The sequence below is a fragment of the Glandiceps talaboti genome, chromosome 2 (genome assembly GCF_964340395.1).
Source record: "Glandiceps talaboti chromosome 2, keGlaTala1.1, whole genome shotgun sequence".
In the NCBI taxonomy this organism is placed as follows: domain Eukaryota; kingdom Metazoa; phylum Hemichordata; class Enteropneusta; family Spengelidae; genus Glandiceps; species Glandiceps talaboti.
The window spans coordinates 21,275,659-21,299,923 of NC_135550.1; the positions used below are offsets into that span (position 1 = coordinate 21,275,659).

Sequence of the window (24,265 nt, forward strand, 5' to 3'; positions counted from 1 at the left end):
GATATTTTTTGTAGTAAACTTAAACTCAAAATGTACTGGAAGATTGGTCAGAAATTTTGTTGCGATGTTTCTAGGTGTGTCTGGATGAATATTTGTTTATGACATAACGACCCCATTGCTAATATGCAAATTAGGTTAAAAATGTGATTCTTGGTCAAAAACTCAGATCAGTCAGAAAATTTGCTTGGAATAATTTGAAGAATGTGCTAAATTGCTAGAAGAAAAATAGAAGAAAAATTGCTAATGACATGATGACCTCATTGATGATATGCAAATTGGATTGATGGATTTGAATTGTCAAAAATCTTTCATTTTCAAAACTTGGCAGACTGGTTTCAAATTCAGTTGGGATGTTTCTGGGATGTGTAGCCATGGAGTCGTTGATCACACAGTGACCTCATTTTTAATAATGTGTCTTAAAAATAATTTTTTGTCAAAATTCTGAAAAATAAAATTCAATGAGGATGTTCTTCAGGATGTGTTAGTTGAAGAGTTGTTGATGACATGATTGTTGATATGCAGATTACATTACAAACTATCATGAGCTGATCAGTGTTATCGTGTGCAAGTTAGACTGCAAACTGAGTTGATTGTTTAGGGAAAAAATGAATTAACATATTGTGTAATCAGTTGTGCTATGATGCCATTGATGCTATATGCATTTGTTCAGAAGACTCGGAAATTGTGTGTGGCAGAGAGAAAGAGTTGTCTGACAGTATGTACATATGGTCCTCGACATATTGACAGCTTGGATTGATACTGAGTGTTTGAAGGACTATTAGCCTGCAGACACTATTCAAATAGTGTACAGATTCAAAGATAAATATACTCCATTTGAAAAACCTTGGGAATGGAAATCCACAATGACATGTTTAATGTGTATATTTACAGTATTATCAAAGTATCAATGTGTATTTTGATTCCTCTGTAGCTATTTAGTTTTAAGTAGTTTGTTCAGTATTTATGGTTTCTGAGGTTTTTGACATCAAACGGTCTACATTGTTGTTTCTGTTTCTGTTGACTGAGTAGCAGTAATAAGTTTCACTTCACATCAAGTCATGACTGGGCTGACATGTGTGGGTTCCACTGAAAAGTGATAAACCTGTCTGTTCAGTTCTGTCTAGTGCAGTATGGACAGCATCTACTGATTTATTCCATGTATGCAATTTTGATTTGTTTCGGTCAAAAGAAATTAGGCTTCAGAAACTGCTGTATGAATTTGGTCAGCATCTTGTCAGAGGGCGATGTGCCTGATAAATGAGTGTGCTATGAACACAAAACATTCAAAAAGTAATGCTGCAGTTTAGTAGCAACATCATCAATTATTTTTGATCAGTTTTGGTCAAAAATGTGGTACCACACAGGCACACAGTGTGAATCTGGTAGATGTTTGGTTGAAGGAAGATGTTCCCATGTAATGGGTATTCTGAGATTCATACAAACATTCCAAAAGTAGTTAAGTAGCATCTGTGCAATTTTCAATCAGATTTGGTCAAAAAATTGTTATGTGCATGAATTGGGGCTGATATTTGGTTGAAGGGAGAGTGCTGTAGTTTAGTAGCAACTATGACTATAGAATAGAAGCTGCAGTAGTTGAGTAAAACGACAGGTTGAATTTCCTACTAGTTGATTACCATGCAGGCTTTTTTTTCAAGGAGACTCTATGTCAGTTTAGTAATTGCACCTGGCATAGAAATGACAGTAATAAATGATCTCTTGTACATTCACTTGTGTATTAATTTTAACATTCATTTCATTTGACAGTGTTTATCTCCAGGTATAAATCAGAATATTCCTCAGATGACATGAGTTATTACTAAACATATATCTGTCACTTAACAAACATAACAAATTAATGTTGTCTATGCACAGTGAATTTCAATGAGGTTTAATTTTTGTCAGTGATAAATAATTATTCTCATGTGTGTTATCAAACTAAAATTTCTAAAAAGTTGTAATTCATGTATAAATATGAAAAATAGTGAAATCATGATTATACATTTTATAATTTCTGATATGTGCATTCTATATAGATAGCCAGGACAGCGTATCAGAGAGAGAGAGAGAGAGAGAGATAACCAAAATGTAAATAAAATAAATTAGATGTAACGATTGTATCTGGGATGTGTGTATGACCTTGGAATCTACTTCACAAGTGTATAATTAATTAAAGATGTCATCAATTATGGATGACAGTTCCATAAGTATGCAAACAACCAGTATACTTGAGTTATAGTGAAATGGAATTATGTCAGAATTTGATGTTCCAGTCCACTTGGTGTATGAATAATAAGCTCACTAAAGTTTATTGAATGTTGGAAACATCTTTATTTCATGTTCACATCTTGTGAAGTGTCACAGTACACACAACTTTACTGTAAGAAATCCACCAGTTGTTACATTTTGTCTCATCAAAGTAATCTGTGGGTTTAGATACGTATGAAGGAACATAACCCTGAGACTTGGCTCTCTGGCTTGACAGTGCTATTTGCCAGTATGTCAACCCAGGTAGCCAAGTTTTTGTGGTTACTGTGTAGAAGCGATAGGATTCTTCACTGGTTCGTGTGACCACAACATAAGATAATCCCTTGAAATTGTTTTTTGCCACAGTCTGGATACTTTTATTATATAATCCCTTCCCTCCAATATTAGCTTACCATGCCATAGTCTGTGTACCACCTTTGTGTGACACCATTGTATTTTTTGTATTAAAATTGATTGCAAATTTATCATTTGACTCTATTCTGTTAAATGAAAATTTAATAAAATATTCACATTGGAACACTTTTGTTCATCAAAAGGTACATTTAGTTCAGACATAGACAAACATTTGATTTATCAAATCATAATCCTAAATAATATTTTCCCAATACACATCAGTCAGTTATTGTGATGAGTAATTGCAGCAAGGAAACTGTATGTGATGTATAATGTATTGTATCAACACAGACACAACTTGTTGATATGACAGGAACACCATAATTACATTCTATTCATCAATTCTTTTCTTTTTTCAACTGAGGAAAATATGAATGACGTAAAGGGCCTTGTTAGAACAAGCTGACATATGAATGACATATTAAAGGGACCGTGTCAGAACAAGTTGAAAACAGGAAGTTGAGAAACCATTTTATATCTCAAGTATTTTCTGGCTGAAAAAAAAAGAATACCTGACAATATTATAACATCATCTAATCATTCCTGTTCATGATTTAAAGAAAAAGTGAGGAAAATATTGGCAATTTAAAATGTTTTTGATTCAGTATTTGAGCATCCTAGAACAAATGGCATAGAGACAATTGTTTTTGTGATCTAAAACAACCAGAAAATATGGTCCATAAATTGTGTATTTTAGTTTCAAAAACATACAACTTGTCAAGTTTGTGGTATAAAAGATTGTGTTCCTTTGATTCAGTGCTATCGTTTAATCCAAACTTGAATTGGTCCGTTTGTACTTGTACACATAGCACACTTACAGATGTGTGCAATAGAGTCAGCATTTCTCTGCTCATGGTCATCGCAATCTTCACTCATCACATTCAGTGTCAGTGTTGTAGCGTTGTTCATCTCATAGCCGTCTGTTTCTTCAGCATTCATGAATCTCGAACTCTCCTCCTCCTCACTACATTCAGTTAAAACATCAGGTAGCTTTGTTTTAGTGAAAGTATTATAGTGTTTTGAATTCACTGAACATGTGCTAACATTGTCTGATGAACTTGAAGTTTGCAGTACATAAGTTTTATGATACATACTTTGCTCGGTGTTGTCATTGATATATAGTTGCGTCGATTGTAGGGATGATTTGCGACTACTCCTATGGAAGGAGCTCGCTCTGCTTGGCGTCATTACCACTGAACCTCTGATGTTACAGTGCAACAAATCAATGAAAGCCCTTCTGAAGTATTTATTTAGCAATCCATATATAACAGGATTGACACAGCCAGCAATACAGTATAAGACAGTTACAGTTAAATAGACGTGTACAGAAAACATATCATCCTTGTCAATACTCCGTATCATTGCAAATGGTAGATATCCAAATACCAGTGTCAAACATATTGTCACACATGTTCTAGCAAGCTGGATTTCTTCCTGTGTCAACGTAAGTGTCGTTCTACGATGCACGACATACTTCGCAACTTTCTTTTTTGTCCAGTGTACTTCCAGCATAATGTGTCCGTAACAAAACATAACCAGAAGTCCAGGTATCAGTAACAGAGAGGACATGACAATGATGAATTGAACCAGACTGTCTCTTGAATTCAGACAGCATCTCAATAGTATTGGACTGAAAGTAACTTTTCCTAGATTTCCTAAATATGTCGGCGACAAAGCCAAGACTGGGAACATCCACACAAACACCAGCGCTACAGCGTATGTCTGTTTCTTCACTATCCTCCATGCTATGTTGGAGTGTACAATGTTTATGTATCGATTGACAGCAATACACGCAGTATGCCATAGTGAGATACCGATCAATATTGGTGTACAGTATGCAAGTAGAAAACACCACTTGTCACCCAAACGCCAATGTCCATTGAAAAACACATCAATACTAGGTGGAATCACACAAGATATGAATAAGAGATCACTGACAGCTAAGCTGCCGAAAAATATATTGGTCAATTTCTTTAGTTTAGGATGCATACTGACCACTAAAATAACCATGATATTGCCAATAAAACCTATAACAACAAACAGAACTAAGAAAGTAGCTGCTATGTACCTAGAAATCAACGGATACTCAACTTTGTAGTTTTCAATGGAACTGTTACTAACATTCCAAAATGACAAGTTGGTGTACAGTGATATATTCATCATTTAGATGTTAAGAGTTGTAGTACGCAAATCTCCTACTGGGACAATAAGTAATGAATTTATAATTAGTTGCTATCTAATGTCTTCACTTATACAATTACTGTGAGGAAATATCAATCTTGATATGAGTTATAAGAATTTGATATGAATACGTCGGGGGATATGGTTTTGTAAAGATGAACTAAATACAAATTAACTATTGCGGTGTATCAGAACGAGAAATATTCTCTTAAAAAAACACAATCAAGTATCAATTTACTGACAATATTGTGTGATAGAATATCAGCCGTAGGCAATTGTCGTCTTTCTAGCTTAATTGCTGACTATTGATGGAGATTGTACTTGAACTAGCCATAACGGCTTTTAGACACACACTGATATGTTTATATCGAAAATAGAATTACTTGGTTCAATGAACAAGTCATTAAGTTATTTGTTGAATTTGACTAGGAATTAACACAGTTAAGTTTACTCAAACTTGATATTCTTTTTATAATTGTTGTTCTTTTCTGTGTTCAAGTTTTAATAATTTAGTGTTTGGGAGAGAAATTTACTAAGATTATAAATGAGAGACAGTGAAAGCTTTGTACATGTACCCTATAACACAGCCTGTAGTTTCTTTGCACACAGGACTTGATACTTGATTGATACAAATGTGTGTATTTTAAAATGAGATTAGATTCTAAGATACTTAATTTGACATGAGGTATGCAGTTTATGTGCTATTTATCTTTGTAATGTAAAATCAATATTTGGACTTGAGATAATGGATTTTACCCAAAAACCAACAAGTGTGACAGAATCAACAGTACGGCTGGGCTCTTCTTCCATTAATTATGCTGGCTGATATCAACGTTAATTTTCTGTAGAAATATATATATATATAATTATATATACTGTATTGAGTTCATCAGATATGTTCTGCATAAATTCCACTGTCAATTGATAAAATCTCAACGTTACCAGTACTTGTAAGATGTTGTGAATCTCACCATCTCAATCAAGACTAGATAGTAATAACAGCGCGTATCTTACAGGATTACACGGGTTCATACCTGAGTTTTTCTTGTCCAAGTGTTTCATTAAGTTCCACCTATGTTCCGGATATTTGTTTTACTGTATATATGAGTCCATGAAATTCTGGCATATTCCACACAATATTTTTTCAGAGTATTTGTGACTCCATTCAGTTCAGCCAAATCCAAACCTCATACATTTTCCATGGTTATGGTTCGGTCCATCAAATTCAGGCTTGTTCCATACATTTTTCTGCGGTCTATTTGAGTCAGCCTATATTCTCTATTGGTTTTCCACCATCTCTTTGAGTTCATCCAATTCTGGTTATATTCCTTAAATGGTTCCTACTGGTTGTTGACTCATTGGAAAATTTGTGACGGACAGATCAGACATAGTAAGATTTTCACCGAATGATCACCAGGTACAGTAATCTTGTGCTGTGTCCTAAAAGTAGGCACAAGGCACGATTGATAACCCAGTGACTTCCTCACGTGGACTGCCTCCCTATAGTATTATATGTCTGACTTTTTGTTTATTTTGGACTCAACCATTTTGACACAGGGAGAGTTGTGGGCAAGTATTTATCAAGTCAACACTAGTTCACACCCCCTCAACTAAAAATAGTAATGTATTTATTTGTTCACTAAAATGATCTGAAACGACAACAATGGTAGTGTGCAGACAAGTACTTGATTTGTATCTTTTCTACAACTATTATAGTCATTTTCTACATCTGGGTAATATCACTTGTCAAATACAACCTTTATGTCGTCATTTAGATTTCAGGGAATTTCTCCCAAAGATTATTAAACGTCCTTTTATCAGTGAACCCTGTCAAGACAAATAGTTACACCAGTCTCATTACATTTCTCAGTATTTAGCAAATTGGTTTTCTTTCTGTAAAATGATATATATAAGAAAATTATATTAAAAAAATAAACAAAAAATCTGGATGTCTGGTTTGTCAAAATGAAAATCATGTAATAAATGGCTACGATGATGAGATTAGTTGAAAATAAGATATTTGATGTAGTTAATGTAGACTTAATTTCCTGAACATGAATATCTATCATACACTATAAAAAGGTTGAAATCTTTTGGTTTTTTTCTCCATATTTTGCTATGTATGTAATATTTAAACAATTTAACTGTCTTCCAAAGTTTGGAGATACCTTCCCTTTAGCCCCAAGATGGAAGGGGGGGGGGGGATTTTTATGATTATACATTATATATAAATTTGACCATGAATATCTTTTGTTATTTTCTGTATTTGTAAGATTTTTGATATTAATATTTCTACTCACGGGAACAAATTTGTTTAGGAATATTTCATGTGTATTAAATCGTCACATGATATCTATTTATATTTGTAATAAACTTTAATTTAAATTGATAGATTATCTGCCATCATATCTAGTATAAATCTAGGAGGGTCAGATCTAAATAAATAGTGTCTTTTTGACATTTGACTCTTCCCTGAATCTTCATAAATTATCTAGTCATTAATCTATAAATAGCAAGTACTTGTACTCAAACTGTCACCAATATTTTAATATTTAGTAGTTTCTGGAAAACATGCCATAGTATGTGTAAAATAAAGAGTCACATGTATTATATTGCATGTGGAAGTGTCAATGTCAAGTTTGAGCCTTCTTAATGATTTGTTTAAATGTCAAATATTTTCAACATGGCATTATATAAGAGATGGTGAAGTAATGTTTATACTCAATACTGTGCTAGTCAGCTGTTACCGAGTTAGTGTACTGATCACCTAAATCGCTAATACTCAATGACTTTGGAAGTTTTGTTCTTAGGTCACCATTCAAGTGTCTACACCAATATTATCATAGATAAAGTTTTCTGATAAGACACTAACCCATGACCTTGACCTTCATATTCAAGGTGAAATTGCAATTTCTTCCAATTTCTTCTTCTTTTGAAGGTTTACACATTATAAACACCATTCAAGTGTTTACACCCATATTATATTGTTAGAAGTGAGCTTTATCTGTTCAGAAACTGACCTTGAATCTTGACCATTGATCTTACATGCTTAAGGGTCAAACAGTAAAATTTCCAAGTAAGCTTTCACTGTTATTCATCATTTTGACAAATGATAAATTCACTCTTGTTTTCGGTCTCTTTTTTTTTTTAAATGGGAAAGACATCCAGTCAAATTTTGAATTATACCACACTTTAATTATGAGATTTCTAACACAAAAGTAGAAATATAGAGGCCAAAGCAGTTTAGAACAAAAAGATGAACTCATCTATGTCGATGAGACTGTCCCCATAATGAGACTTTACTGTGTGATATACAAAGGTGATGTAAACCACTGACATATTGCAAACCATTATGATAAGACTGAACTACTGCATCTCTAGTTGTGATCGCTTTGACTGTCAGCGACAATTATACGTTTGAAGTGTATGTTTGGAGAAACTGACACACAGAAATGATGTAACTATTTCTACTCTCATTAGAACGGAAGTAATGTCACTTAGTGTGTGTTGTGGCTCTTGTCTAGGGGTAGAGACAGTGATATTTTGACAGCAATTACTGTATTTTTGTGATGTTACACTGTAACACAGTAATGTGATGTTCCTGATGCTGAGCAGACCTAGGATCACTGAGAAACAGAAGTATGCTTAGTGTGTGGCTCTACAAGTCTGTAGGGGAGGGAGGGAGGGAGGGAGAGAGAGAGAGAGAGAGAGAGAGAGAGAGAGAGAGAGAGAGAGAGAGAGAGAGAGAGAGAGAGAGAGAGAGAGAGAGAGAGAGAGAGAGAGACAGAGAGAGAGAGAGAGAGACAGAGAGAGAGAGAGAGAGAGAGAGAGAGAGAGAGAGAGAGACAGAGAGAGAGAGAGAGAGAGAGAGAGAGAGAGACAGAGAGAGAGACAGAGAGACAGAGAGAGAGACAGAGAGAGAGTGACAGAGAGAGACAGAGAGAGAGACAGAGAGAGAGACAGAGACAGAGACAGAGAGAGACAGACAGAGCCACAGACAGACAGACAGACAGAGTAAGACAGACAGACAGACAGACAGACAGACAGACAGACAGACAGAGTAAGACAGACAGACAGGAAGAAAGATAGACATACAAAGAAACTCATTGAAAATCAAGGAGGAACTAATGTGATACAGCAAGATTACCAAGGTATTCACTGTGGGGGTTTGAAGATTATTTTGTTGAATCTTATCTGTAACATTTACCTTATAAGTAGGTAATATTTGTATAGGGAGAAATGCAAGGTTTGTAATGAGTATTTCATTAAAGTGCTAATACTGGGTATGTGTAAAGGTCAAGTAGTCTTAGTAGTACCATGGTGTATTTAACACTGACATCATCCTGGCAACGTCCTTTTAAGTATTAACTAACCCTTAAATCTTATTCACACCTGTAGGTTTCTATATATTTGATTACTAATTTATCACTTGTAAACTACATGTTGTAAAGACTAAGAGTCAAATATATGCTGGTTTGGTCTGTTGTTGTCACAGAATCAAAAATATGCTGGTTTGGTCTGTTATTGTCACAGAGTCAAATATATGCTGGTTTGGTCTGTTATTGTCACATAGTCAAAAAAAAAAGTATATGCTGGCTTGGTCTGTTGTTGTCACGTAGTCAAATATATGCTGGTTTGGTCTGTTGTTGTCACGTAGTCAAATATATGCTGGTTTGCTCTGTTGTTGTCACAGAGTCAAATATATGCTCAGGGCTTCCTTCAAATAATGATATATATGGAGGTCTGTGTGTGTGAAAACTGTCAAAGATGTTTGACCTTAACCATGGATGTACTATCACCTAATACATCCTCAAACTATTGAAAACTGTCAAAGATGTGTGACCTTAACTAAAGGCAATAGGCCTTCAAAATATTGAAATCTGTCAAAGATGTGTGACCGCCAGAGTGCATAGAGTCTTTGACAAGACATGTCGTTCTACAAGGAGTAGAGTAATTAGGCTATAAATATGTAAATTAAATGAATATTTAATGTGGGCACGCTGTGACTATAGACTGTGACTGCCACTGTGACGCCACTGTCTATGCTGTGATTCATAAATCTATGTCACGGTATTCATTGACTTTGTGACAATGTTGTCACATTCATTTGCTACATGAGACATAATACATAATACATGAATCATACACTATTAAAAAAACCAACTCATGTAATTTGGAATCCTGATAGTCAATACCGTTTTCTTTCAGATTTATTACTACCACAATGTTCGATGCCAACAGGAAATGCAAGACAGGGACATTCAGATGTTACAGGTCAGTAGAAACACTTTGTGGTGTAACTTTTGCTACAGAGTCTCTTGTCAGACTGTGTAATATCATTTTACCCTGACTGGTTAGTTTCAGTTTAGGTATGAAGAGGTCTACAGTGGTGTGAATTTGTGTTCAATGTTGATACCTGAATCTAATTTTTCTACATGTACCGTGTCATATGGGGTTGTAGGATGACTTCCATTCTAGTTTCAACAAATTATGTGAATCACATTTTCCTAAGATATTTTCAATTTAGAGAAATTTTAACTGTCATTGATAACCTGAATGTTCAAACACATCAAAATGATTGTAGAATAAGTTCCATGCTAATTTTGCCAAGTTATGGGTGTATACTTTTTATATATTTTCATTTTTTTAAATTGAAATTCTAATTATCATGGATAAGCTGAATTTTCAAATATATCAGAATGATTATAGAATGAGTTCCATGCTAGTTTTGCAAAGTTATTTAAATATACTATAATAATATATTTTCATTTGAGAGAAATTCTAAGTATATGTCAGTCACTGTAAAAAAAAAAACTATGGAAATAGAAAGACACAGTTAACCCTGACTTTTATATGTCTAATTAAATCATTGTACTTTTCACAGATTGGATCATCATTGATGGACTCAAATGAATATATTATAACATTACTGAATAAATTTGGATTGATAAATGCAATGAAGAATCAATCTGACAGAGATCCATCACTAGAGGTATTGAGAAGTATTTTCCTTATTTTGAATTTTGGACTTAAATCTTCATTGGAATGGCAATTTCTTTATTTTAGTTTTCTTGGTAGTATTTTAGGGGAAAAAAGAAAAAATAATTCTTTCTGGTCAGGACTCTTTGTTTAAAATGGTTCGACGATATGATTTTTTTAAAAATTCTCAACAAACCTGTCACTCAGTCTACTATTTATGGCAGTTACTGTTCTTTTTATTTACTACTTTAGAGTAAGTGTGGATGTGGGGGCAGATGTCATTTGCTTGTTCATGATTGGCTCTGCAGTTGTCTTCACTGAAGTAGGGAGGGTTATTTTTGTGTTTCTCGCATGGATCTGCAGACTGCATGGGCTGGACAAACACTCAAATAAAAGACTGATGTGATGGTATTTAAGTGATTCATGTGCTGACCAGAAACAATTCTTTTTTTTTCTTTTTTTGGCCTTAAGGTTCACTATTAAACCTACCTGCCAAAATAATAGTTGTCAGCAAATTGCCAGTTTGAGCCATATCATTGTTATTTGTGTCTGAATGGTTTAAGCACTTTGGCAAAATTTGATTTGATTGTGCCTCACTTACCCAGCTCTATAATTAGGAACCTGGTAGGATAGAGATTACTATGTGAAGGATTTAATCTATGCAGTTACAGAGGCTGCAGTGGAATGTATGCCTGTCAAGGAGTTGAGGAAATATATACTAAAGAGCGTGTTGTGCTATTATAGGACCATGCCTGGAGTAACAATTTCAAAGTACATGTACTCTACTTTGAGAACAATGTGGGAAGGTGCCATATAAAACCTGACATTCGTATAATTATAGAGTCAGTTATTTTAGTAAAGTAAGTTGTGCTACAAAACCATTAGCACTTGTTTTCTTACTGACAAAGGGCAATTTGTCTGAAACATTTAGATAAAACTTACATTGTTGGGATGGGTACCCGGGAAAAGTGAAGAATGGTTCTTGCATCATACATTTCAGTGACATGTATTTATTACAGGACTCACAGAAACAGATCCATATTGATATGCTTACAGAAGAATTCCTTGGTTTATTGATTGTAATTCTTGGTAAGTATAGTTATATCCTTATTACCAGATGTGATCTTTCCGCCAGCATCTGCACATTTTTGTTTAATACATAAATTATCAGATCTTTTCAATTTTGTATCCAGAATATGGACAATCTTTGAAGATTAAATCAATAGAGCAAGTGTTGTCATATGTGTGCATATACAAGCATGTCATATGAACTATGGGGAATCTAACACAGACATAAACTAAAGTGATTATTGCAACATGTTTATATAAGCTATCATTGATATAATTACACTCACAGTAGGGTGGTGTTTCTGATAGCAAGTTTTTCTCATGTGGCTGCACATTCAACCTCATTCAGTGTTTATATTGTTTTGATAGCACGGTGATTAAACCAAGGTATCACTTTCACCCTCTTGTGTAATCTACAACATGTGGTAACAATAGTTTCAGTTTTAGTTATGCTGTAATAATTGTCAATATCTATGACATTCCTATAGGTGAGCGTTATACAGATGGTATTGGCAATGTGACATATGAAGACAGAGTTCAACGAGAGGTCATTCACCAACTCTGTGTTGGTCCAATGTCACACAGTGAACTGGCTAAAGCTTTACCTGAAGATGTAAGTCATCTATAGTAGTGTATAGTAATGGATGCCAACAATGCCAGTAATCTAGACAGTCAGCAAGGATAAAGTCAATCACTCTACATCCACATTAAATATACTTGTTAAAAAGTGCAAAGTCAAATTTTATGTTCTTCCAGTCCACTGTGTTTGGATCTTTCAGTAAGGCCCAAAGGCATGTAACTGTCGATCTTCAGACTTATTCCAGTGTGCACCACAGACTTTGTGTATAATCAAAGATAGCATACTCAACAAATTATGCAAGTTTATGATGCTTCTTAAAATACCACAAAGGTCATTAAATATTCCAAACACTGAAATCACTCATGGTATTGCCATTTCACAAATATGTGCTTTAGTCAGAGGTATGTGAATTACAGAAAAAATACACACAAAATGTTTGTTTGATATTAGAACTGAAATTTATCATCTCTATCATTATACATTGATTTTCTGTCCTATTTATAGTATACATACATTGTACTTATTCCCATGGTGATAATCCGTATACTTGCTGTGTATTTGTCAACTTTAATGAGGAAGCTTCAGTATTCATTAGGATTGGAACAATGATATCTTGTATAAGTAAAATCATTGCATACATACAGAAGTGTTGGAATTCGTATGTTGTACACTATTTTTTCACTAGCCAAACTTGTTTGAAAGAAACTGTTTGACAAGAATTGCTTTGTTTTTGTTTTCTATTTGCAGCATAATCATGAGACTGGTTTAGAAAATGTCATAGCTACAGTGGCAACATTCAAGTGAGTAATATCCTAGAAATACTACTCTTGTATTACAATTATTAGTGATTATTAAGTCTTTATCATAAACTCGGAGTCCACAAGAAGAATATTGTTTATTGATAGGCAATCAAGTTAATAATTTTTTTAAATGAATTTTGACCTTAACACTAACAGTGATGTTAGTTAATGTTGTTGTCATTTTTTCTGTAGAAAACCTGGTGCTACTGGTAAAGGATTGTATGAACTAAAACAGGAATACTACAGTCATTTCAATCCATTCTTTTATCACTATTCCAAATCAGAACAGTCTAAGGTAAAAATATAAGATCATGCGTTATTTGGTAAATAGCTTTGTTGATATTTACTTATTCCATGCCCATGCTGAATTTATGTCATACCCCTGCCATACCCATGTCATACCCATGTTATACCCAAGTTGTACCTGTGTAATACTCAAGCTGTACTGATGTGATACCCAAGTGGTACCCATGTGATTCCAAAGTTGTACCCATGTTTTCTTTCAGCCCAATATGGTAGAATCAATAGAGTCATTCAAATGTATCTGTACAGTGTATGCTATTCATAGAAAACAGTTATATTAGGTAGCATCTTTTGAATTTTTTTAGAAATTGTCAATAGAAGTTTGTAATATGTTAAAAATGTTCATCTTTTGATAGGCTGAAGAAGCACAAAGGAAAAGGAAGAAGTCAAGTGGTGATGGAGACGGTAAACTATCTACTCTTGATAATTGTATATAAATAAAAACAGGACGGTGTTGTAACTTTTCAATCTAATTATAAGCACACAGCGTTTCACTGAATCAACCAACCTTTTAATGACATCACTGACATGTTGTTCCTGTATAAAATGACATTTATATACTGGTGCCAGAAGAAAACAAGCCACATTCTGATTATCAGAAAGATAAAGATTGTAAGATTACAGATTGATCACCAAAGATGCTATCAGAGGCAGATTTTTGAAGTGTTATGTGACAAAAATAAATTAACGGTGTTTTGGTTAGTTCAAATAGTTAATGTTTTTACTCTCTAATGGTGTAATTGAAATAATCATTTTTCATGCATTTTTTGTTACAGTATGCTATCTCTATCCAAATGTTATCTCTATCCAAAACAAATATTTTACCCTTGTTTTGACTAATATCTTGGATGTCCTCATATGACTCCTTATTTGAAAATGGCTGTGAACTAGAATACAGCATATTCCATTAAACTGTAAACTGGCCGTCATATTCCTCGTTCTGTTTGATTTGATAGCTTTACCCCCACCAATGCCTCTGTCATATACATCAGCCTTTAAATCCATCTCTAAACTACTCCAATGTGATGTGTTGGTGTATGCCTTGGCTACCATTCTAAGGAGAGCTTGTACATCTAAGATAAGAGGATGGACAGAAACTATGATACAAAGAGTGAGTAGACATTTCAGATTGTTGGAAAAAATTATCTTTTAATGATGTCCACATCTTCACATGTGTACTTGACATAGAACAGGAGAGATCAAATACTCAAATACAATATAATCCCTGTTCTGTGTCCGCTTCCCCCTCCCTTTCACAAGGCAAATCAATATATTTGTACTGTACCTTGTCTATGGAAATTATGAAACATTGAACATTTGTATATTGTCTATTCCAGGTGTTATACCTGATCGGAATGGCTCTTCAGGAAGAAAAGCTATACCATGCTAACAATGAAGACTTTGGCTTTGTTGCCAAGGCAACATCAGGTTTGTTAATTCAAGTAGTTTGGAGTAATTCTAATGTTTTGTTGTAGTTGTCTGTTTTGTTCATTTTGATTAATGTGAAGTCAAATATTGACAGTTATGCTAGCTGTATGCCAAATAAATTAGAAATATTTTGTATTGTTTTGCATTGTACTTGATAGTGTTGTAATTTGAAATTGGTATATATCTAATATTGCATTGTACTGCAAGTTTACTATACCAGACTGTATTGTAGTGTACTGTGTTGTAGTGTTGTTGTGCAGAGAGTTGACTTTTCTGCATTATAGTTTACTGCTTTGTATTTTACTACTCTATATTTAATGTGCACTACCACACAATTGTACTGCAGTACACTGCACTGCACTGTACTGTACTGTACTGGACTGTACTATCCTTCACTGTACTGTGCTATACTGGACTGTCCTGTACTGTACTGTACTGTACTGTCCTTCAGTGTACTTTTCTGCACTATAGTTAGCTGCTCTGTATTTAATTGTACCATTCTATGTTCAATAAGCACTGCTGCAATACTGTTATGCAGTGAACTGTACTGTACTGTACTGCAATTTATTGCAGCACTGTATTGTGATGCACAATACCAGTTTATGTTACATCATACTGTACTACCATACCATGTCATGCCAAGCCAAGCCACATCATGCCATAATGTACTGTACTATAGTTTAATATATAATGTATATTATATTTAGTATACTATGCTATACAACTGTGAATATATATGTACTGTACTATACTGTTTTGTTACACTTCACTGCACTACCTTATTACTCTTATCATACAACAGCACACCATATCGTATCATATCATATCATATTGTATAGTACAGTTCTACAGTATATTTGTCATGTTGTTCTCTACTACACTAGTGAGTAGTGTAGTTCAGTGTAGTGTAGTATAGTGTAGTGCAGTGCAGTGCAGTGTGGCATAGTGTAGTGCATTGTTGTCTAGTGTAGCATAGTTTAGTGGAGTGTATCGTAGTGTAGTGTAGTGTAGCATTGTGTAGTGTAGTGTAGCATTGTGTAGTGTAGTACACCATTGTGTAGTGTAGTGCAGTGTAGAGTAGCGTGGCGTAGTATAGTGAAGTGTAGCATAGCGTAGTGTAGTGTCACACCTTACTTTATCTCACATACCTTATTGTAGCATAATAGAGTGCACTGTAAATTGTACCGTTTTTTTTGTGGTGCATAGTATTTCATTTTATCTCTTCATTGCACTGTAATGTTATGTTAAAAGTATATTGTATTGCTATGCTTAGCTTTGAATTTTGTTACTATCATACAAGTATATGTACTAGCATTGAATGAAAATGTATTGTATTGTTTCCATAATGCATGGTTTTGTGTCACTGTATTGTTATATTTATGTCCTACTGTAATGCACATTTTGATTGAAATGTCAAATATTGTCCTCAAAGTTTAGTACAATAACATATAGTGTTATATCTTTGTCATGTTATGTTATGTTGTGTTGTGTTGTGTTGTGTTATGTTGTGTTAATTCATACCGTTATACATATCATAGACCATTCTGTCATAGAATCCAAATTTGATGACAATGATATGGAATCTGTTCTTGTATTCTTGCTAGGGTATAAAGGTATCTAGTATGTGTCTTGTTGTGTGTCGATGCACCTTCTACCAGTCTTAGTATCACCATCATATTTTGTTTCTCCAGAGTTACCATGGCAACACAATCTGAAGGAAGGGTGCTTGTCTTGTTTGAACCCTTCTCCTGGTAAGACTAAGGGTGAGCTCAGTCCATCTTTGTTTACTTACCTATGTCAATTGTCAAATGTAAATTAACTTTATGTGTACATGTGTATATTCGCACCACCAATTTCTTGTCACTTGTTTGTCTGCTCTGTAAAATTCTCAATTCTTATAGATTACTGCTGTGAATTATTTTATAGGAAACCCCACCTTGTTGGGTTTGTTGGAGACTTTGGCCAAAATGCAAAGAGTTGAAGAACATAAAGATCTCTTGGCCTGGATATTAAAGGTAGTTTTATTATGTCATAGCTTGTTGTGATGTCTTTAATACCAAAAGTCATTTTGATGCTTGAATTGTGTGTGTGTGTGTGTGTGTGTGTGTGTGTGTGTGTGTGTGTGTGTGTGTGTGTGTATGTGTGCGTGTGTGTGTGTGTGTATGTGTGTGTGTGTGTGTGTGTGTGTGTGTGTGTGTGTGTGTGTGTGTGTGTGTGTGTGTGTGTGTGTGTGTGTGTGATATGGTGGATGTGTTCTTTCACATGCTGCACCCTGTCTTTGGAATAAACTAAAGTAAATTTTGGAATTTCAACAAAAATCTACAACTAATGCCTTCAGAAAGAATGTAAAGACCTATTTATTCTCCAAAGCCTTCTACGCAGTGCCTCTGAATTGTGGCGTTATAAATTTGATAGATAGATAGATAAATTGATTGATTGATTGATTGATTGATTGATTGATTGATTGATTGATTGATTATTTCTAGAATAAGATATTCACTTTTGTCACTCTTCAGATGAATAAATAAATTTAGTTACTATCATGCTGATCTCAATGCCTCAAGAAAAATAAAACATCAATAATTTTCCAAACATTGTCATGATTTTAGCAGAATTAACAAATATGGTTTTTTTTTTAGACATTTGCAGAAGTTCAACAAGCCAAAGGCAGAGAAACGACCAGTGTTAAAGTCACCAAAGATTTAGATGCTGAGGAAGAAAAGAAGAGAAAAGCTGAATTGGCCAAACAGAGGAGAGCCAGGATCATGGCACAAATGTCTGCTATGCAGAGAAACTTCATCAAAGAAAATGCAGAGCTGTTTGAAGAAACTAGTACAGAACTAGACAGCGCAGCACCAATGAGTGTTGCTATGGATACAAGGTATATAAAGATCACAATGAAAATGCAGAAGTTGATTTTATTGATTGCATCGTTAGCTCTGCTGCCAATAACAGCAACAGGGGAAGTGGTTGTCTGTTGTCATCTGTTTTTGGGCTGTCATTTGCGTCCTGTGCTCTGCTACATGCACACGGAGTGGTATGCTTTACTGGGATAACAGCATTGAGGGACTAATGTTTTTGCACTATAAACTATACTTTGATCTCTGATAACAAGGAAAGCAAATCCTTTGTTATTGTACTTGACAGTAGTTATTTGTGTGTATGTCTTTACAGTGAAGCAGCTCTGGATGTTCCAATTGCTGTTGGTGCCAATAGAAGTAAACCGCTTGAGCAAGGAGTCAGTAAATGCACTTGTATTCTATGTCAAGAGGACCAGGAAGTGACATTAGATGGAAGAGCCATGGTGCTAGCTGCCTTAGTTCAAAGGTGAATATATTCCCCAATAGTTTGTTGGTGTCGATATAGTCATCACCATGGCAATGAACATCATAATTATACTAAAGATGACTGCTACTTTTGAGATGTAGACATGGCAGAGTATCGTTTGTTATTAGGATACGTCTTCTAAGAACACTTGTATTCATTGTTACAAAACATACAGCTTTATTGATGAACATAGTTCTGTCCAACTTTTAGAGAAATTGTTTATGTGGTATGCCTTGCATTGATTGATTGCTAGTACTGTGTAAAGTTGAAGGTGATGGGGTTAATGTAAAAGTCATGATTTGATCAAGGAGTATATATATTATTGTAGCTACCTATCAAAACAATTGTGTATTGAATTACACTTGTTTTCAGATCAACTGTGCTGTCCAAGACAAGGGGCAAGAATATAACCGATTCTGGTGAGTAGAAAGGAAGTAAATGTAATATACACAACATCTGTGTATTCTGTGTGCTACCATTCAACCTAGAAAAATACAGCGATGGAGATCAAGTGATTACACATCTTAAGAATTGTTTGGAATTGTAGCATAATGCATTATTATGAACTAGACAAGTGACAGGTCTACCGTAAAGTACAGGCTGACTACATGATACCCTAAACATTAGCTGATAATATAGATAGTAGTCAGTGAGTGCCTGTAGTGACTATGCAAATTCAATCTCGATGGAAATCAAAACAGTGACATGTCATCAGATGAATTGTACTCATATGACCTTGTATACTTTTCATTAGTTTATGCAATGACTCATTAATAATCAAACTATTTCTGTAGTAATGGTACACTGGGTTCAATTAATAATTTGGAAAATAAACTCAACCAGAGTTGAAAATAGACATAATATTGACTCGTGTATTCCCTTATGACTATGGACATAGTCAGGACACTTTGAATAAATGAATCTAACAGGAACACATGTTTGTACAAAGTAATTGAGGACAACCATTCAGTAATTTTCTGTAACTTTATCTCACTCTGCTGTCTGAAATCCAAGCTTCTATTCCGTATGTACATATGTAGGCTTTGCTTTACGCACAACTCAAACTAAAGATTATTAATAACTCAAAACATCAGTGGTTTCACTACTTGTTAGGGACTTTATATATCTACCCTAACATACTTTGTACTCGAGTTGTTGCTTCAAAAGTAAAACATTTAGCAGCATGGTTCCATTGATAATTGTATTTTGTTACTACTTACAGAGAATTTTGACCCCATGTTTATGCCACCTGATCTTTACTGTGGTACACATATCAGTACTTGTGGTCATATTATGCACTGGGACTGCTGGCAAAGGTAGGTCTACCATAACAACTCATTGCATTACAGAATTGAACTTTGACTGCCAAAAAGCAGCCAAATTCACTTCTTGTTCTTTCATTTATTTCCACTTAAAAGGGCCTCAGCCTATTATATGTAGAATTGCTTAATAAATACATAGGGGATGGAAAGTGACTGAAAATCAATTCATTTCTCTATTTTAGGAAAGATGTATTTTGCAAAAACTCAAAACAACATTTTCCCTTGGTTTATTATAGTCGTGACAGTTCCAATAATGTTTCAATTCCCCTTAAAATTTAAGTGCACTAAACAAATGTTCACCAACAGAGACATTCAATATTTATTTGCATGTACTTTCAACCACAGAACTTTCTTAGATACCCCCTCCCCCTCCTTTCCCCTACCCCCACAATGAACAAATTAATTGCATGAATAAACAAAGTTTACAGGTATGATTCATAGAAATAAACTTCATATCATTTATCTTTTCAGATTCTTTGAGTCAGTTGTTGCTAAGGAACAACGAAGACCGTTACGGTTCCGGGCTCATCTAAGTTTTGACGTTGACAAAAATGAATTTTTATGTCCATTGTGTGAATCACTAAGTAATGCAGTGATTCCACTCCTTCCCAATTCAGGCTCTCCAACAACACCATCACAACAAAGGTACAGTACAGTTACATTTTGTTTTGTTTTGTTTTGCTTTCTTTATGATTCTCCAAAGCGTAGAAATTAATAGATTTTGAACTTCATCTTACCATAGAATCCTCCATTCACTTTATAGTTCACAATACTTGTTCACATAGAGTGTTTCAAGTAATCATACAACATGTTTATTTTGTAGTGATGAAAGTATGGAGAAACCCAATGATATAGAAGTATCATACAATGAATGGTTGGAAGGTATACAAAGTATTCTCCAAGCAAGTCAAGAATCAGCTGCAAGGCAACAAGAACAACAGAAAGAACAGGAATCTCCTGGTAAGTTGATAAGATGATTGACATGTCACTCAGCCAATGAGTGACTGGCAAGTCACTCGGCCAATAAGTGACTGACAGCTGACTCAGTCTATGAGTGACCAATAAGAGTCTGATAGTTGATTGGCCAATAAGTGACTTACAGGGCAATCAACTAATGAATGACTGACAGCTGACTAAAATCCATAGTAACAATGGCCTATGCCCACAGCATTGCATAGTTGTGATGTAAGGGTTTTGACTATTGTGTTTGTGATCAGTCTACGAAAGATGCATTCCAGATTCCTTATAAACATGCCTAGTGCAACTGGATGAGTCAAATGTTTTGGGTAAGGAAAGCTTTAAGTTATGGTTGTTCCATTGTGAATATGCTTTCTGTTATTATCACCCTAATAAATGAATACATTTTTTGATATTTCAGAAGATGGTAGTTTGATGGATCCATGTCCACTTCCATCACTTACCAGAATGATGGCACAAACATTAGCAGACAATTTCCAACTATTATTTGAGTACGTCTATGCAACACCGTAAGTACCATCATGATGTTTAATAGTACTTGTCTCTCCTAAAGAAGATACTAAGAACTGTATTATCTCTCTACTCTGTATAAATACAAGATGTAACCCAATCCATGCCACATTTATAGTTGTTGGTCTTGAAGGGGTATCCTCCTGTAGGCGGAAGACCAGAATCAATATCATACGTTTATTTACAATATGAAGCTAACACTTTTTACCTGCTCTTGGATGCCGCATAGAGAGAAATAAAACTCTCTGACAATATTTTATTTAATCATTAATTATACTTTATTTGTATATATTTTCTGTTTCATTCTTAATGCTTCGATATAAGGTTGCGCAAAACATGAAATTTGACTGCGAGAGCAGACGGAGACCTTGCACAAGTAGCGCACAAATAAGCCTTAGCAGGAACACTGGTGTCTAGCCACATCCCTTGTTGGAACTGATTTCATTCAAACATTGTACAAAGGTGATATACCGTAGTGGGCATATGCACATCACTAAGTTTTGAACCTTATCATAGTTGACAGTATATAAGAAAGTAAAATAATGTTTTTGTTGTTATTTGTCAGGTCCCAGTTCTCTGACAGTATCTCTGAGATGATCAGGATATTTGCAAGGTCAACATATGTGGTAAGGTCATGAACCAAGACTTACATAGGTTACCCATATCAAAATCATCTTCTGGAAAAGCAATTACCAAAAACAGCTGCAGACTTAGTATCTTTCATTTGGCTTGTATCATCCTTCATTGATATCAAGGACATAGACACAATGGCAAGGATAGATAGTAACCCACTCTGTTTACCATGATGATAGCTGTTGTTCCTTTCTTTAAAAATCTGAAGTTTCCGTAGTTTTATTAAAGAAAGAAGATAAAACTTTATGTTCAACATACTTGTCGTATCATAAAAGTTGGATAAGATTAGTATAATTCTTATACAGGTTGGTCTTGGTCTGATGCCACATGACGAAGATCCAAGAGTTCCACTTGTTGCCTGGACAACATGTGCCTATACTATCCATGCAATAGAGAATTTATTACGAGATGAAGGCAAACCATTGTTTGGTGCTTTATCATCAAGACAGGTGAGTCCAAATGGAACGGTCTCCTCTGTTTTCTACTAACAGGTATAATCAAGAGTTTACAAGTGTTATTACCAATTCCATGAATGGAAGTTGACGTCACTTTTTATTCTTGAAACTTGTATTAGTCACCCAGATGGTGTTGTTCTCAAAGTTAAAAGGTCAAGTTCAAGTTGGCCTTTCATACAATGTCCACCAAAACTGTAAATTGATGTTTTATGGCATGCACCTGTCAAACAAAGTATGGCAATTATTTTAGACAATTGATGTAGACCTGACTTTGTTGGTGTTTTCTCATCAGACTGATTGTCTAGGAGCATTGGTGAGATTTGCTGCAGTCTGTGGTAATGTGACCAATACTACACAGTGTAAGAAACATGCATTGCGTTTACTATCAGGTGAGTTTTTATTCCACAAGCTAACATTTTGTACTGATATGGAATACTTTGAAACATATCAAATGCATTGTACCCTATCCTATTTGATTATGTATGTCTGTCATTACCTCTATCTCACTGGATTTATTTGCTTATCTTTGACAAAACCTAAATTGTCATAGAAATCTGAAAATAACAATTAACCGACATATTCTGTAAATTTCATAACTAGCCTTTAAAATCCTATTGTTTAGCTCTCAATGTAACAGTTAAAATGTGTCATTAAAATTAAAAGTTAAAAAGCTAAGAAATTAAAAAAATAAATAAAACACAAGGAAAATATGCAAAAGTTAGGAAACACAAGAAGGAACAGCAATACATGAAAATACAATTCAATCAACCAATCAAACATTATACACAATGTACTACTGAACTGTTCTTTTCATTTGGTCCTAGGTTTGAATGTGACATTTTGTGTCAGATATATGTGACAAAGTGAGGATAATTCATGTTTATTGTATTCCTTTGTGTTTTGTTGATAGGTCTAACAGGTATGGATGACCCTGTTAATAAACTACCATGTATACTAGAAATGGACATGTTTACATTAATGGTAAGTAATACTGTTTTCTCAGTACAAAAAAGAAATAACTGTTACAATATCTTTGTTTCTGTCTGACCAGTCAAGTCAATTACTCTAACAAAATGAATCAACTTCTCTATTATAGCGTTGTGACATTGCCAATTTGTGCAGTTTAATTTTGAAATATTATGTACAAATGGAGAATATAAGATGTTGTAAAAAAAAAAGTTATATTTATTTATCTATAGAGGGCAGTTGTTACAAGATATTGTTGTTTTCATTGTCAACTAGGTGTCCATCTGTTTGTCTGTACCTCTACTGAACTGTGAAGACAGTAGATCTGTATCTACAATACACGTCTCTGGAGAAGGTATCAATCACCAATCTGTTTTACAAGCCACTTTGACAGCTCACATTATTCAAATATTACTATCAGCGTCATTTACAATAGATGGTAAGTTGACTACATGCTTAAACCCCAATGTCTTAATACCATAGTCTTGAATCTTTATTATCTTATCAGTGGAGCTTTAGAGATAAACAGGATCGTTATTTTGTTAAGGAACATCTCTTTCTATAGCTCTGCCAGACAACTTTTTCAGACTTAAATTGTAATCCTAGTCCATCATTACTTTCATCATACAAACTTTACTGACAGTGACAGCATTATGGGCATTCAATGTTATGAGTAATATTTGCCTACTATCAATGAATATAAAAATTTCATATTGATGGAAACCCCCACCCCCCCCCCCACCCCCCCATCGGTGACATAGAAACTGTATGAATGTAACAGATAACCATATATTGTGACAATGACTGACACTCTGTTTGTGGGTATGTCTGACTGAAAGTTGAAAGTGTAATTATTACTTTTGAGCTTCTTTCATGACGTAATAATATTGCCTCCTGCTGTTAAGGACACGTACTGGTGTATTTACATGTAATAGGAGTAACTGTTTTAGAGATATGTTTGAAACTGTAATTTCAGATACTGAAATGGAGCAAGAAGATGACAACGAAGCTCAGCAATTACTTGAAATTTACAAGAAACTTTACACATTGACAGGGTGAGTGTCTCACTCAGTATTT

At 34.5% G+C, this 24,265-nt stretch overlaps 1 protein-coding gene across 1 annotated transcript in view; it reads left to right on the plus strand.

The window, feature by feature from the left end:
• The window catches only part of LOC144453563 (E3 ubiquitin-protein ligase UBR2-like), a 43,532-nt gene that overhangs the window by 13,308 nt on the left and 5,959 nt on the right, over nucleotides 1-24,265 (plus strand). Inside the window, exons 20-43 of the mRNA XM_078144883.1 lie at nucleotides 10,048-10,113; nucleotides 10,724-10,831; nucleotides 11,838-11,907; nucleotides 12,375-12,499; nucleotides 13,214-13,266; nucleotides 13,459-13,561; nucleotides 13,926-13,974; nucleotides 14,526-14,680; nucleotides 14,907-14,997; nucleotides 16,689-16,760; nucleotides 16,924-17,012; nucleotides 17,637-17,878; nucleotides 18,172-18,324; nucleotides 18,697-18,743; nucleotides 19,547-19,640; nucleotides 20,118-20,291; nucleotides 20,479-20,606; nucleotides 21,025-21,133; nucleotides 21,700-21,760; nucleotides 22,073-22,216; nucleotides 22,515-22,611; nucleotides 23,133-23,203; nucleotides 23,465-23,627; nucleotides 24,165-24,243. Coding sequence (XP_078001009.1) covers nucleotides 10,048-10,113; nucleotides 10,724-10,831; nucleotides 11,838-11,907; nucleotides 12,375-12,499; nucleotides 13,214-13,266; nucleotides 13,459-13,561; nucleotides 13,926-13,974; nucleotides 14,526-14,680; nucleotides 14,907-14,997; nucleotides 16,689-16,760; nucleotides 16,924-17,012; nucleotides 17,637-17,878; nucleotides 18,172-18,324; nucleotides 18,697-18,743; nucleotides 19,547-19,640; nucleotides 20,118-20,291; nucleotides 20,479-20,606; nucleotides 21,025-21,133; nucleotides 21,700-21,760; nucleotides 22,073-22,216; nucleotides 22,515-22,611; nucleotides 23,133-23,203; nucleotides 23,465-23,627; nucleotides 24,165-24,243 — 2,543 coding nt within the window. The remainder of the gene's footprint in view (nucleotides 1-10,047; nucleotides 10,114-10,723; nucleotides 10,832-11,837; nucleotides 11,908-12,374; nucleotides 12,500-13,213; nucleotides 13,267-13,458; nucleotides 13,562-13,925; nucleotides 13,975-14,525; nucleotides 14,681-14,906; nucleotides 14,998-16,688; nucleotides 16,761-16,923; nucleotides 17,013-17,636; nucleotides 17,879-18,171; nucleotides 18,325-18,696; nucleotides 18,744-19,546; nucleotides 19,641-20,117; nucleotides 20,292-20,478; nucleotides 20,607-21,024; nucleotides 21,134-21,699; nucleotides 21,761-22,072; nucleotides 22,217-22,514; nucleotides 22,612-23,132; nucleotides 23,204-23,464; nucleotides 23,628-24,164; nucleotides 24,244-24,265) is intronic.